The following is a 16,144-nucleotide window of genomic DNA, read 5'->3' on the forward strand; positions in this document are numbered from 1 at the left end:
TAATATGCAAGCTGAGTTTCGCACAGCCCTAGTCACAGAAGGCAGTAAGCACAGTTATGCCCAGTAATCTGCAGACTAAGTTTGGCATGGCCCCATCCACAGAAGAAAGCAAGGGCAAAATGCAGCACAGCTGATTTTCCTAAGATGTTTACCTTCAGAGAGAAGCGGTCGCAGGTTCCTCCTGTTCCCGAGAACTACAGCATTGTGCCCCCTTCCCCAAGAACTGCTGCTCTACCTCCTTGTTTTGCCACTGTACGTAATAAACTCATTGGAGGTAGACGAGGCTGTTGTGTGTCTCCATCTGTGCACTCATCCCACCTGGCCCCAGCTTTTTACATGTTTGTCTTCTGTCTTTTGTCCTTTCTTAATCTCTTGTTGCACCCCGTTAGGTTTCTAGGACATGCTCGCACAGGTTGCAAGAGGGGGCTACATTGCTGTGTGATCCAAAGGAAATTTCTGTAGAGTACCCACTATCCCAAGGAGAGACAACATTGTTCAAGGTGATGTACAATTCTATGGACATGTATTTCTCCATGGATTTGGAAAAGGTTTGTTGTCACTAACCCTTGTGGTTTCATAATCTAAATAAGCCTTAAGCACTTTAACTAATATGATATTAATGAGGAAGACATACAGTTTGCAAAGACAATTTCTGCACACTCAATTAGGTCTTTAGAATGAATTTATTACAAGAGACACTTTACTAAAAATAAAAATGTTGAGCAAATTTCCAGCAGTATCACCATTCCAAATCTGCTGTCAGCCAGTAACAATTGTTCATTGAATGTCAAATAAAACTATGTCCTTGGAACTGTGTAATTTACTTTTTTCTTAAAGACTTCCCAGTAACAACAAAATGAATTGTATGAAAAATATAATTCAAAGAATCAAAATAACATATTGAAACCTAATGTTATATGTTTAAAATAGTTTATATCACCACAGAGTGATAACATAATTAACTCATGTTCTCAATATTTTATTACTTATGAGATCACTGGTTGAATTTAACTGAAATACATAAATGTGTATAAGCATGTTTATAGCTCTTATTATTTGGAAAACAAAATAGCAACATTCAGCAAATGTGTTCATGCTTGTGGTCGTATGGTCTGTGTTGCTTTCCTGAAGGCCTCTTTGACATCTTTGTTTCTCAAGCTATAGATGAGGGGATTCAGCAATGGGTTGACCACAGTGTAGAACAAGGCAGCCACTTTGTCTTTTTCCAAGGAGTAGGTAGAACTAGGCCTTGAATACATGAAGAGCAAGGATCCATAGAAGAGCATGACTGAGATTATGTGAGAAGCACAAGTGGAGAAAGCCTTGCGCCTTCCTGAAGCTGAGCGGATCCTCAGGATAGCTAGGAGGATGTTCATGTAGGAAATGAGGATGGCAAGGATGCTGGAGAGGACTGTGAAGCCCACCACACCAAGGAGGACTTTTTCGTAGATTCGAGTATCTGTGCAGGACATTTTTACCAATGGTGGTGCATCACAGAAAAAGTGGTCAATGATATTTTTACCACAAAAACTCAGCCGGAAAGTATTAGCAGTATGGGCTATGGCATTCAAAAATCCACCTATGTAACATCCACCAACGAGCCCAGCACAGAGAGAGGTGGGCATAACAGCTGAGTAAAGCAATGGGTTACAAATGGCCACATAGCGGTCATATGACATGGCTGCCAGCAGATAGCACTCAGTGTAAGCTACAACACAGGAGAAGAACAACTGAGCCCCACATCCAGCCAAGGAAATGCGCTTATCTTCTGAGACACAATTATCCAGGATTTTAGGGGTATACACAGAGGTATACCAGAAATCCAAAAAAGATAGATTGCCAATGAAAAAGTACATAGGTGTATGCAGCCGGGAATCAATCCTGATTAAGATAACCAGGGTCATATTCCCTGATAATGTTACCAAGTAGAGAATTAGAAATATTCCAAATAGAATCAGCTGCCACCGGGGGTCTGCTGAAAAGCCCACCAGGATGAATTCAGTAAGGATGGTGCGATTTCCCACTTTCATGTCCACAAAGAAAAGCCTAGTTATCATTATCAGGGAATAAAAATTACATACTGATTTTTCTATTGAAACAAGATATTGAGTATATCAATTAAATTAACAATTACTAACAATTCCATTGAATTTTACTTTTTGCTATACTTCTTACTATGTAGAATTATAGAACTTGAGCCTGAAACTTTGACAAAAAGTCAAAGTAAAAATGACCTTAAAATTAGGGAATTCACTTAGTATCTTTCACATAGGGCCAGTACATTATTCTCATAAAGCAGAAAACAAATCTCAGAAATATGACTAAATTTACTAGCAGATTGTATGTTTGAGGAAGGAATACTTTTCGCATGAAAATACTCAGTCCAATAGTAGACACTCAAAAAATATCAGTAGCATCCTTCTAAAAGTTATTGAGAATTTCTTGTGTGTTAACCATTGTATACCAATGCACTGTACTATTCCTCCTGCTATTAGTACAAATGTAAAAAATACACACATTGCTATTTTAAAGTATAAAATGTTGAATTATAGCCACAATACCAATGGTTACTATGAACTTTGCTACTTCATCACTTTTCTATGAAAGGAAACATTTCTGAAAAGGCTCATTTTCAATTAGGACTATAACCTGAGGGGAAAATGAGATTGTCTGAACAAGGCCACTTACTAAATTTCTTATTCAAACTTTTAAAAAGGCAAATAACTAATAGAATAAGTTATCTAGTCTACTGACAATATTTTCCCAGAAAGTGAGTCACATAAAGGAGAGTTGAAAAGTGAGAACTGAGCTGGTGGAATGGCTCAAGCCATAGAGTACCTGCCTAACAAGTATGAGACCCTGAGTTCAAACTCCAGGGCCACAAAAAAAGAAAAAAGAAAAAAAATGTAAGAACTGAGCCAGAAAACCTCTCACTATGAGTAAAGAAAAGCAGGAGAGAAATTTCACCATAACAAAAGTAAGTTATCAGCATCTTTACCTGGAAAAGAGTAAACAAGCTGAGAAAAGTTAAATGAAGATGGCTGGTTATAGGTGCTTTGGATGAAACAAAACATTTACCAGATTACAAAAGCTTTTTGAAGACATATAAAACATTTTTATCCTTTATATCAGTACAAATCAAAGCCCTAGCCATTGTGTCGAGTTAGCATGAACAGTTAGGCTCACGTAAAGTTCACTCTAACTGCAGATCTGAATGTGAACTGAAGGAAGCCATTGCTCACTTTTAAGTAGAAACTGAAATTCTCCCTCCTTTCTCACCTGTTGGTACCACTCTCCTGATCTCTGTAGACAGGAAAAGGAGGCACTAAAGGTTCTGGATGAATTCATAACCATTGTATAAACTAGGATCATATCATGGCAGAAGGGATTCAAATATCATCAGCTCAAACTTACTGTAAATAGAAATTTCTATTTACATAATAATTTCTCCTCAAAATGCATGTTGAAGTCTAGGGGAAAAATCCTTTCAAAATAAAGATTGCTAATAACATTTCCTGTCTCTATTTTTAATGTAAAAACAGTGAAATCTTGGAAAGAATGGATAAATAAATTTGATGAAGGACTGAGAAAACCCCAGTAAAAGACTCAATACCACATTCATTATTCTGACTTCTGTGTGTAATATTTTATCATAGATTCATCACTTATTTTTGTGCCAGAGCTCTTAAGATTGGAATACAAAAATTGTAAAGGAAATGAAAACATAGACCAACATATTATGTGTTGTAGATCCAAAAAGTGTCCACAATTCTTACTGATTTTATGAGTTGATTCTGTCTTTTTCTACCTCTTCACACTCAGATTGCCTGGTGGTTTGCTTTGGCCAATGTGCTGTAGCATAAGCAGCCCCACATGGAGTCTAGGCCTGGGTCTTAAACTTTCTTCTTGCCTCTGTCCTCACTTTTGAATCCTGCCACTACACTGTAAATAAACACTCTGCTAATATTCTCTAATAAAAGATGAGTAGTATATTTATGCATTAGAACTTAATGTGGTCAAAATGTAATTCTTAATCCTCACTTCCAAACATTGATCTATCTGTTTCTTCTCCATTATTGTTCATAAAAGTTGACCCTTTTGGTTTCTGAAGCAAAGAACTTGCAATCAACCTACATGTTTTCTGTCCTATCTATTATTCAATCTTTCAGTAAATCCTGATTTCACCTCCTTCAAAGTTACCCTGAATCTACCCACTTCCCGCCTCCCGTGTAATAAATATTACCACTTTGGTGAAAACACTCTCATCTTTTACCAAGAGTATTTCAAGAGCTTTCTAACTGGTCAACCCCCTTGTCCCCAACAGTAGAGTCTTAATATAGCAGTCACTATAGTCCAACAAATAAGTTTAAAAGGCAATATAACTCCTGAATTTAAAATCTTATAAAGATGTCCACTTTATCTGAAGCTAAAAACACACTGGCTGAAAGTCATCCATAGTCTGACCCTCATTTACATCCAGAGCTTTGTCTCCTAACAGTCACCATCCTTGCCCCGCCTTCATTCTACTCAAGCCTTGCTGATTTATGACTGCCTCAAATATGTCTCCTTGTGCCAGGCACCAGTGGCTCTTGCCTGTGATCTTAGCTACTTACGCATCTGAGATTGGGAGGGTCGTGGTTCAAAACCATTCTGGGTAAATAGTTTATGAGACCCCATCTCCAAAAATAGCTAGAGCAAAATGGATTGGAAGTGTGACTCGAGCAGCAGAGTGTCTGCTTTCAAGACACTGAGTTCAAAATCCAGTTCCACCAAAAAAAAAAAATTAATAGTGGATTTCTTTTCTCTGAAACACTATTTCTTCTCATATTTGCATGGCTCATCTATTTATTTCTGTGAAGACCCTTTCATATGTAATTTTCTGACTATGACCCATACTAACTCCTTTTTAAAAAAAATTCCATACCCACTCCCAACAATAATCTTCATCCTTAAATATTCTACTCTGATTCTGATATGTTGCTCTCTTTCTCTAACACTTATATTCTAAATCTTATCATGTCCTAATCTTGTCTATTAAAATTATTGCCTCCTCCTCCTCACCAGAATGCAACATTCACAAGGGGAAAAAGTCTCTGCTTATTTACTGCTATATTCTAACATCATCAAGAACAGTTTCTGACAGCATGGTGGCACTCAAATATTTATTGAGTCAATAATTTACTGAATTTTTTTTATCTTAAGCCTACTTTTCCTCAAATACTTCTAACTTAGCTTAAAATTCTCTGAAGACAATCTATCCTCAACTGGACTATCACAGCACAGAGTACTGTCATAATAAGAAGGAAGAATAAATAAAAAGAGGACTCATTTTCAAGACCTCAAATTCATCTTGAATTTGAAATAATTTGCTGACTGTATATGAACTTGAAGATGTCAGAACCTGTCATGCTAAGGCATCCACACAGAATGGATTATCATGATGCATTTTCTGCTTTAGCAACCCTATTACCTGCTGCCTTTACTGCAATAAAAACTCTGTAGAAGGGAATGTCTCTCTAGCACTTCAAAATGAGTTCCAAGAAGTGAAAATAGCATATGCCACTAGTCTGAACAGCACAGAACAGCACAATCAATGGAGTAAAAAGGAAACATTTTTGTCCTTTTGATGTTTCATTATGTAATTGAATATCTGATATTCACAACATAAATATCAGACTGAATTTCAGATTGTATATTAGGACCATCTATGCCCTTGGGTAAGTCTGACTTGCAAGGTGTTTGTGTATCTGTGTGTGTGTGTGTGTGTGTGTGTGTGTGTGTGTGTGTACCTGTGTGTTTATCTGTGTATCTATGTATGTGTGTGTATGTGTGTAACACACACATCTGTTAGCATGTTGGCATAGCAATGATCCTTTGACATCCAAGCCAGACTCTCTATCTCCTTTCTAATTTCAGTTGAGGTCACAGGATGGCCAAATTGCTAATAAGAATGTTCTTAGTACTTACCCACAGTCAGGAAGGCCAGGTGACACGCTTTCCTCTCTGTGATGCTCTCATGTGCCTTTGCTGTACTCAACATATGTACTTGTTCAATACTCCTTTGAGACTTCCAGCACAGCAGTCAGAAATATGTAATTCAGTCTCCAAAGACATAATTAGAGTTCACATAGAATTTGGCAATAGTATATTAATTAGGACATGATCAAAAGAACATATTTTATGAAAAGTTGACTGTGTTATTGGCTCTAAGGCACAAAATAAAAATGTGTCTGCAGAATTTTTATAAATTTTGTTACTTAGATTTTGCAGAATATATCATGTCTTCTATACATTTTTCCTTGTCATATGCTCTATACTCTGTCCTTGTCTCCTCTACTGAGAAACTACTACCCTTCTCTGGTGTTGCAGGTTGAATCATGTCTTCCCACAATATACTTGAAGCTTTTGACTTCCAGTTCCTCAGCATGTGATGAAGATAGGGCCTTTCAAGTAGTAATTAAGGTAAAAGGAGGCAGTTAGAGTTGGTCCTAATTCAATACGAATGATAATGGGTTTTGTGCTTGTTTGTGTTAGGGGGGTTTTTGTTGTTGTTTTTGTGGTTCTGGAGCTCAGGGGCCTTGTGCTTGCTAGGCAAGTGCTCTACTACTTAAGCCATACCTCCAGCCCTCTGTGCTATGATTATTTTTGTGATTAGGTTCCATGTTTTGTCCCACAGGGCAGCCTCAGACTACAATCCTCCCACTTATGTGCTCTTGTGTGGCTGAGATTACCGGCATGTACCTCTCTACCCAACATGTTTATTGAGATAAGGTCTCACTAACCTTGAGCCATGATCTTCTGTCTCTGCTTCTCAAGTGGATAAGATTATAAGTATGAATCACCATTCCAAGCACTCAGTATGGTTGATATTTTTATGAAGAGGAAATCTGGGCATAAAAAAGACATACCAGGCCAGGGTATGACTACAAAGAGAACAGATTATTTGAAAACACAATAGTAGGGCAGTTATCTGCAAGACAGGGAAAGAAACCTCAAAAAAAAAAAAACAAAACTAAATCTTTTAGTTGGACTTCTAGCCTCCATCACTGTGAAAAAATTAACGTCTATTGTTTAAGCTATACTCCATGTGATGTTCTGATCCAGAAGTCCTATCAAGCAAGTACTCTTGATTATCAATGCTAGGATGTTTTGATTTTGGAGCAACCTCATGTATTATATGTAAAAAAACTAATAAAATTAAGAAACATGATACAGCATAATAAAGTATTCTCTGATTTTGATTAATGCACAAAACTAAATAAAAGAAATGGAAGCATACATGGATCCTTATTTGTAGTCAATCACCATTTTACCCAGTACAGATTTCCACTCTGCATCTTCTTTACGGATGCAAACCTTTAAAAACTTCCTCCTCATCACTCTCTGTTTCTACATTCCTGGCTACTGCTTCTCCTTTCTCTCTCATATAACTGCTGTACCATTGCCCTTGAGGAAAGTGTGTACACAGTGCCTATGGGTAACAGTTGTTCACTGCTTCTCCTATTGGTAAGGAAATAGATCATCTTGAGTTAATGGCAAGCCAAGAAGTGAGAACCAGAAAAGGAAATACATAAATGAACTTCTTTTAGGTGCATGTTACAGATTTTTTTAAATACAACTTCCTAACTCACTTTCTCTCTTAATATATGAGGTGAAAACCTTTGGCGTTGTAAATTCTGGTTTTATTTTCCTGTATATTTGCCTATGAGCTACATGATTTGAAATAACCCATAAATCCATCGAATCCTTATGATTCCATAACAAAGTATATTATTCCCATTTATAATTTAAAATATTATAGATAAAGGCAACTTGTGAAATGTTGAATGAATTTTTAGCTAGTCTGCTTTATTTCAAATTTCTCAGATTTCGCACTATTTTATAGACTCTGTTCTAAGCTAGAATGAATAGCAAATTTTCCAATTCACCAACTTCATTTATTTTTAAGAACATACTCAATTACATTAGTACCAGCTTATAAAATGCAGACTACTGCTTCCATATTATGAAATGATTTGTTCTTTGTTTTACTTATTTCTGAGAGTACTGTATGAATAACATCAATGACATGGAAATGTGTTTTTAAAACTGGCTTACCAAATATTTTCATTTAAGATAGTTTTGCTCTGTCTAACATTTTCCTCAAGGCATCCTTGACATCTTTATTTCTTAAGCTATAGATCAAGGGGTTCAACATTGGAATCACCACAGTATAGAACACTGACACCACTTTGTCCCGTTCCAGAGCATAACTGGTGCTTGGTCGGGAGTAAATGAAGAGAATTGAACCATAGTACAAAGTGACTGCTGTCAGGTGAGATCCACAGGTGGAGAAGGCCTTGAGGCGGCCCTGGATGGAACGGATTTTGAGGATGGCTGCAATGATGAAGAGGTAAGAAGCAAGAATAAGTACTGCGGGAGTGATGACATTGGAGGCAAGTATAAAATATAGCACAGCCTGATAGCTGTCCTTCACATCACATGCCAGCTTCACCAGTGGGGGCAGATCACAGAAAAAATCATCAATGACATTGTTATCACAGAAGCTCAGAGTAAATGTCTCACTGGTGATGATAGTTGAGTTTGCAAAACCGCCAAGGTATGAAGCTGCAACAAGACTCACACATAACCTTGAAGACATAGCCTGGGAATAAAGTAAGGGGTTGGAAATGGCCTCATAACGGTCATAAGCCATGGCAGCCAACAGGTAACACTCACTGTATGCTAGACCAGCGGAGAAAAAGAACTGAGCCAGGCAGCCAGCAAAGGAGATGCTCTTGTCTTCAGAGAGGCAAGTCATCAATATTTTGGGAGCATACACAGAAGAATACCAGAGATCTAGGAAGGACAGGTTTCCAATGAAGAAATACATGGGTGTGTGGAGACAAGAATCAGAACAGATCAGAGAAATCAGGGTGATATTTCCTAAAAGACTGGTGACATAAATGATGAGAAAGATGCAAAACAGCACCCTCTGTAACCCCACATCTGCTGTGAATCCCAAAAGGATGAACTCCTTCACTTGGGTGAAATTTTTCTTATCCATGATTTTGGCTTTCTATGGTGTTTTCTGTAAAAAAAATAGTATGTACGTAAGGACTTAAGACAGCACTGTATGTGTTTTTCTACTACTTTCATTCTAGATAATTGAAAACCCAACTGATCCATATACATTGTTTATTCTGAAATGTATTTATGATGAACTGGGCATCAATCCTTTTGGGAAATCAAAAAGGAAGATGGGAAATCAGACCTATCAGAGATCAGTTATTATGCATGTGACATATCAAGTGTTGCCTTACATTTTCATTCTAATTTTTGGTTTTTGGTTATTTGTGGCATTTACAAATGTTTTTACAATGTATTGAATAAATAATACTTGAATTCACCCCCTCCAATTTTTTATATTTTCATTCCAATTTTTTCTCCTTTCTGGAGTGGGTAATTTGTGTATTTTATTTCAATGAAAGTTTTTTATTCTTCATTTTTAATATCAGAGTAGATTTGTACTTAGAATTCAGAAACCATTTCTTTCTTATTTTTTGCAGCACTGGGATTTAAACTCAGAGCCTACACCTTGAGCAACTCCACCAGCCCCTTTTTATGATGGGTTTTTTCAAGATGGGCTTTCATGAACTGTTTGCCAGGGATGGCTTCAAAATGCGATCCTCTTCCTCCCTGTCTCCTGAGTGGCTAAGATTACAGGAATCAGCCTAACTTAATTTTGGAATACAATTAAAAGTACATTATATTATGATGTCCTTAAAAGAAGCAATTATACTTTATTCAATAACTCAACCACAAAACAATGAACACAAGTTTGAATAAGGTAGAAAATAAAAGAGCAAATTTACTTCAGTAATAGAAATTTGAGTCCATAACTTCCTACATGACTCTCAAATGTTCCCTGAAGTTAAGTGAAAATATTTCTTATTGGATAAATGTGTTTATGATGTGGGTTTAATTTACTTCAGAATTAAATTCTGAATTTAACTAATTAAGAACTAAACTTTAAACTGAATGGTTTGAGGACAATTTGGAGACTAATTAAAATAAAATTCTTACTCAGTTCCCCAAAGATATTCAAGTGCTAACCCCAGGAAACTATAAATGTTGCTTTGTATGGAAAACGGATCTTTGCATATATTGAGAATCTTGAGTTGGCTGAGGATGTAAGTAAGTGGTAGAGCAGTTGCCTATCAAGAGTGAGGCCCTGAGTTCAATCACCAAAAAAAATTAAAACAATTTTGAGATATGGATATTTTCATGGTTAGTCATACATATAATCATATGTATCCTTACTAGGGAAAGTGAGAGAGAGAGAGAGAGGCAATGTGACCATTGATGCAGAGACTAGAGTCCAACCAAAGCCAAGGAATCCCAGTAGCCACAAGAAAGTGCAAGAGGCAGGGAAAAGGTCTGGGATGGGATGTGACTCCACAGCCACCTTGATTCTGGATTGGTGGGGTGTTAAATTTCTGCGAGTAGACCCAATACTTTAAAAATATCTTTTGCTTAGAAAAGTACCAAGGCATCTAAATTGCGGCAATTTTGCTAGAACATAACCTTAAGATTGTTATACAAAAATAAAAAATTGCTCTCTTGGAACTACTTCTATATAATGAGACAGTTTCTTTCCACTAGACTTTGAGCATCAGAATCTCTCTCTCTCTCTCTCTCTCTCTCTCTCTCTCTTATTGTAGAGATAGTGTCACATGGGGGGGCTATATATATATTAATTTAAAATATATTTATTTTAAATTAAAATATTAATTCTAGGGCTATTGTTAAAGTAAATGTTTTTCATAATGAGAGGACTGGATTGTGGTTGTCTTCACATATCAAGTCTTTCAGGTGCTACGGAAATTACTAACAGGGGTTCATCCAGGAGGCAGAATAGGGTCAAGAGTCAGAAGACCTGGGTTCTGAACTTAGTTGGCCACTACCGATACTAAATAACAAAATCACTTACAGAATTCTGCTTTCTCATCTATCTTTATCCAGTGGGACCTCATTACATTACAAATAGGAGAAAGAAGTTTGAAAAGTTGGGGTTAAAACTATGTGCCACGTTCTCTAAATTTCATGGTTTGCTCATCTCAGTAATCCACTTCTCATATACATTTTCTTCACCTACCAAGAATTTCCCATTGTATATATGCCATGACTGCCAAGTTTTCTGTGAGTTCACTAACACAAACCACCCTCTATAATAGGTAGATTTATATCAACTGGGTAGTTTCTGAGCTTATTTTTAAGAATGAAAATGACAGGAAACATTTGCTTCCTAACCCCTCTTGTTTTCATCTATGGTTAGTAAAGTATAAAGTAAATATGTGTGAATGTTTATATATATGTATATATATATATATATATGAATAATATACATCAGTGTTTTTTCAAATAAACTGGATTGAAAGTGGCTTAGTATAAGACAAAAGAAAACCATCTTTTGTATTTATAAAATTGCATAAATTAATAAAGTTAAAAGGAAAAAACTGAACCAAAAGTAAAAACAGCAATAAAATCTATTGCACACCCATGAGTCCTATGCACTGCTCTGTGTGGATGGATCACATATTTGACTAGAAATTTTCTAGCATACCACATATATAATTAGTAGTGCACAAAACAAATGAATGAAGCATAATTTTCAGGCAATGCAGTATCATTCCTGATACTAACTTTAAAACCATTTCTCCCAAGTTCTCCCAAAGTTCCTTATAAAGAGCATAAGTAAAACATCATGCATAATATGTTCAATACTGTAGTGTGTGTATATATGTACATATACATAACAATGAGTGTATACATAGATGATAGGTAGATGGTCAGATAGATAGATAGTTTTATTAAGCTATATTCACTTGTAATTCATTCATAGACATAAAGCTGGCTGCATACATGTTAAATTCAAGGTGTTCTCAAATAACTTCTCCCCACAAATCATATCTCTTTGCCCTCTGTCAAATAGCTTGCTTTACCAGAATTATTTAACAGGTAGATGTCTCTGGGAATGGTTACAATTTGCAAACTGTCCTCTTACCAATTTCTCATTCCTCTCCAGGCTTGATGCTCCTTCTATCTCTACCATTTACTTTGTCACTTTATTATAAAATTCTTCAGGTGTATATTAATTTAATTGTACAACATGGCATATATATGTGATATGTATAAATAATTTCACTCATTTTAAGAAGTTTATCCATTTACTACCTAATATAGAAAAAGAAAACACTGTGAATTCATTACACATTGACACATGAAATTTTTCTTGTGTTGACTTGCCATAAGTATTAATATAATTTCTGTCATAGAAAACAGTAGACCATAGTTACAGAGATTCGATGAGAATGAAAGCATTCATCAACCACAAATCTAACTACCTTTTTCACTGAAAGATAAAATAAACCCTGGATAGAAGATACTGGGGGATACTTTAGCTTTCTTCATTCAACACAATCATTAAAAAGAAAACCTTACACTATTTCACAAAACAGAATTATGTTATGGCTTTCTTACATTAACAATCACATTGTCTTTTGTCCATAATGTGATTTGGTGACCATCTTCATTGATAAGTTTAGTATAATACATACTTTCATGAACACAAACAGTTAATCTGAATACCAGCAAAGCCCAGAATTTCCCACATTACCTTAGAATAAAGGGTGCCTCCTATTCTCAGAATGCTTTCCAGTGACAGCAATACTAGGAGACCATATAAGCCTGCACATCCCTTTGGGATTTGCTACTGAAAGAGAAGATGATCTTCATATGCTATTCTGGTGCCAAGTGACCAGTTATAATGCTCAGTTGTCTTTCCAGAATGAGGTGGGATGAGATCAATTATCAAGTACCTAAAGGATCCAATTAACATAACAAGAACAGCAATCACTACAAATCTTTTGGTATGTGAGCTCATTTACAAAGTTCCAAGAAAAAGAAACTGACAGAACTATTGACAGGATATTCTGCAAACAATAAATATTCAGAAATTATTTAGTACATATAAAAAATTATAACAATAATGATAATAAACAAGACTGCAAAATTTTAATCCTAAAATGTTGACTATCATTTAAAAAGTATCCCTTAGAAAAAGGAACCCTTTTACACTGCTGGTGGGAATGCAAACTAGTACAACCACTCTGGAAAAAAATTTGGAGGCATCTTAAAAATCTAAACATAGATCTACCATATGATCCAGCAATACCAGTCTTGGGGATATACCCAAAAGAATGTGACACAGGTTACTCCGGATACACCTGCACACCCATGTTGATTGCAGCGCTATTCACAATAGCCAAGTTATGGAAACAGCCAAGATGCCCCAGCACTGACGAATGGATTAAGAAAATGTGGTATCTATACACAATGGAATTTTATGCAGCCATGAAGAAGAACGAAATGTTATCATTCGCTGGTAAATGGATGGAATTGGAGAACATCATTCTGAGTGAGGTTAGCCTGGCTCAAAAGACCAAAAATCGTATGTTCTCCCTCATATGTGGACATTAGATCAAGGGCAAACACAACAAGGGGATTGGACTATGAGCACATGATAAAAGCGAGAGCACACAAGGGAGGGGTGAGGATAGGTAAGACACCTAAAAAACTAGCTAGCATTTGTTGCCCTTAATGCAGAGAAACTAAAGCAGATACCTTAAAGCAACTGAGGCCAATAGGAAAAGGGGACCAGGAACTAGAGAAAAGGTTAGATTAAAAAGAATTAACCTAGAAGGTAACACCCATGCACAGGAAATCAATGTGAGTCAATGCCCTGTATAGCTATCCTTATCTCAACCAGCAAAACCCCTTGTTCCTTCCTATTATTGCCTATACTCTCTCTACAACAAAATTAGAGATAAGGGCAAAATAGTTTCTGCTGGGTATTGAGGGGGGGAGCAGGAGGGGGTGGAGTGGGTGGTAAGGGAGGGGGTGGGGGCAGGGGGGAGAAATAAACCAAGCCTTGTATGCACATATGAATAATAAAAGAAAAATGAAAAAAAAAAAAAAAGAAAGAAATAAAGTAACCGCTTTAGAAATCTCAAAAAAAAAAAAAAAAAAAAGGAAGAAGCAACATGGACTTCAGAATCACTACTTACTGGAAACAGGAAGTTTCCTAAGAACTTTCACTGTAATGTAATCTGGCCTTCCCCTAGAAAAGGTTGAGTCATTCATTTAAACATCAAACAAATACTGAAAACCCAACAACTGGACAGTTTTCTAATTGTTAATATTAAGAATCAAAGAGAAAAATAGGCTCAAGAAAGATAATTTAGTGAGGGAAAAAAACGTAACTTGCAAGCAAGTTATTATAATAAAATATGTCTCAGAGGCAAATTAAAAGAAATTATTTTCTTTTTTCCCATGTTATCAGTTGTATTTTATTTGTTTTTTTTTTTATTGTTGTGCTGGGTGGGGTTACATTGTGGCCTTTACAACAAAATGTATGTAAATGCAAAAATGATACCTGTTGAAACTATTCCAGGAATGGGGATAGGGGAGGGATAAAGGAGAATGGTGGACGGGGTGAATTCGAGTATGATGTATTTGATACACTGTAAGAAATTGTCTTTTATACCTTCACTGTATTTTGTTGTGAACCTAAAAATCAAGTGTGTTAACATGGGAGATAACTCATGGGATGAAAGCTGAATTTGAATGGGGCTGAAAGAGGAAAGTTGAAGGGGGTATTCATCTTTTATCCTCTATATACTTCAGTATGGTTTGACTATTTTTAGCAACAAGCATACAATACTACATTACCCATGCAACAGAAATTTTAAAAAATTTTAATTGGTTTTTACAGTATTTATAAGTACATGTAAAATACTTAACATTGTGTTCATTATGAATAATATGTTCAAAATTTTACCTTTTATATAATTGTTTTCATATGTGGACAGCCAAAGAGCACATTGCAGCTACAGCTTAGCAGGGAAAGTCCTTTCTTAGAGAATTCTTGCCATCTTGTGGTGACTGGAAGCAATACCCATCTTTAGCTTAACCATCTATTTGCTGGACAAGTTGCTAGTCTTCCACAAGCCGGGTTCTGTTGCTCTAAACACATTTATAGAATTCGCACACTTCAAAGTGTCCATGACCAAGGACCTCTGCTTTGTAGCACTTATGTGGTAAAGTTTACATGTACTTTGGATTATAAATTCTCCAGTTGTACCCCAAAGTACAAGGTACAAGAAGGTAGAGTTCTATCCATTTTTGTTCATAGATATATATCCCTGCTCTAACATGGCCCCATAAATAGCACCTTATAAAGCAACATTTATAAAATACTGATTGAGTTAGGTAGTTAAATAATTAATATTAATATTCTTCATCATCTCCAAGGTATTTTTAAATATTAAAAAAAACAAATCACAGAACTGTGTATGCAGTGACTTCCAGTTTGCTTTGGTGTGCATACTAAAATTTTTTTCATGTGTACTTTGCATGAAGTAGATAAAAACCTTCTAATAGAAACACAGGAATTATGAATTTTTATTGCTTCCTAAGAGAGGGTAGCAGGAGGTCTGAGCTATGATGGTCTCTCAGTTCTTATTGTGCACTTACTTGTTTACTTTATGGGAGCATTTGTTCTGATATGTATTATTCTTTGATATAAGATACAGTGCCAAACAATAAGTATTAGTATAAGCACTGCTACATAGAAACAGCACATTTATATTTTCATGATTTGTAAAAGGAAATAATCTTCACATGCCTTTTTATTGCAAACTTCATGTTTTAATGCTTTTAATTTTTTTTACTTTGTCATTTTTCCTCTTTGTGGTACTGGGCTTGGAACTCAGGGCCTTGTGCTTGTTAAGCAAGTACTCTGCCACTTGAGCCACGCCTTCAGCAGTGTAAGACTGAGTGCGTTTACAGTGTCTCTACCTTGTGGAAGAGATAAGTCTACCTACTTAAGAAGTGTCTTATATCACACGGTTATCATTCGTATGGTAGCAGCATATAACAGCCAATCTTTTTACATTTGCTAAGAAAACGACACATCGTTAGTTCTACTCACTATTCTGTATAGAGATGTCCTGAGATTTATTCCTCCTAGTATTTCCCCCAACCACTCTTACCTCTGGTAAATACTATTATACTCTCTACTTTTACAACATCAAATTTTTAG

At 36.0% G+C, this 16,144-nt stretch overlaps 2 protein-coding genes across 2 annotated transcripts; both read right to left on the reverse strand.

Annotated features, from left to right (window-relative positions):
- Positions 1-1,091: 1,091 nt before the first annotated feature.
- LOC109676814 (olfactory receptor 9G4) lies at positions 1,092-2,030 on the reverse strand. The gene has a single exon (XM_020153064.2). It carries the CDS (start codon positions 2,028-2,030, stop codon positions 1,092-1,094), a length of 939 nt encoding a protein of 312 aa, XP_020008653.2.
- Positions 2,031-8,110: 6,080 nt separating this feature from the next.
- On the reverse strand, positions 8,111-9,046 carry LOC109676811 (olfactory receptor 9G19-like). The gene has a single exon (XM_020153061.1). The coding sequence runs from the start codon at positions 9,044-9,046 to the stop codon at positions 8,111-8,113; it is 936 nt and encodes a 311-aa protein (XP_020008650.1).
- Positions 9,047-16,144: the final 7,098 nt, after the last annotated feature.

The sequence above is a fragment of the Castor canadensis genome, chromosome 1 (genome assembly GCF_047511655.1).
Source record: "Castor canadensis chromosome 1, mCasCan1.hap1v2, whole genome shotgun sequence".
NCBI lineage: Eukaryota > Metazoa > Chordata > Mammalia > Rodentia > Castoridae > Castor > Castor canadensis.

What these genes read in the sequence shown, in the direction of transcription:
- LOC109676814 (XM_020153064.2), bottom strand. Translation starts at nt 2,030, where the DNA reads ATGAAAGTGGGAAATCGCACCATCCTTACTGAATTCATCCTGGTGGGC.
- LOC109676811 (XM_020153061.1), bottom strand. Translation starts at nt 9,046, where the DNA reads ATGGATAAGAAAAATTTCACCCAAGTGAAGGAGTTCATCCTTTTGGGA.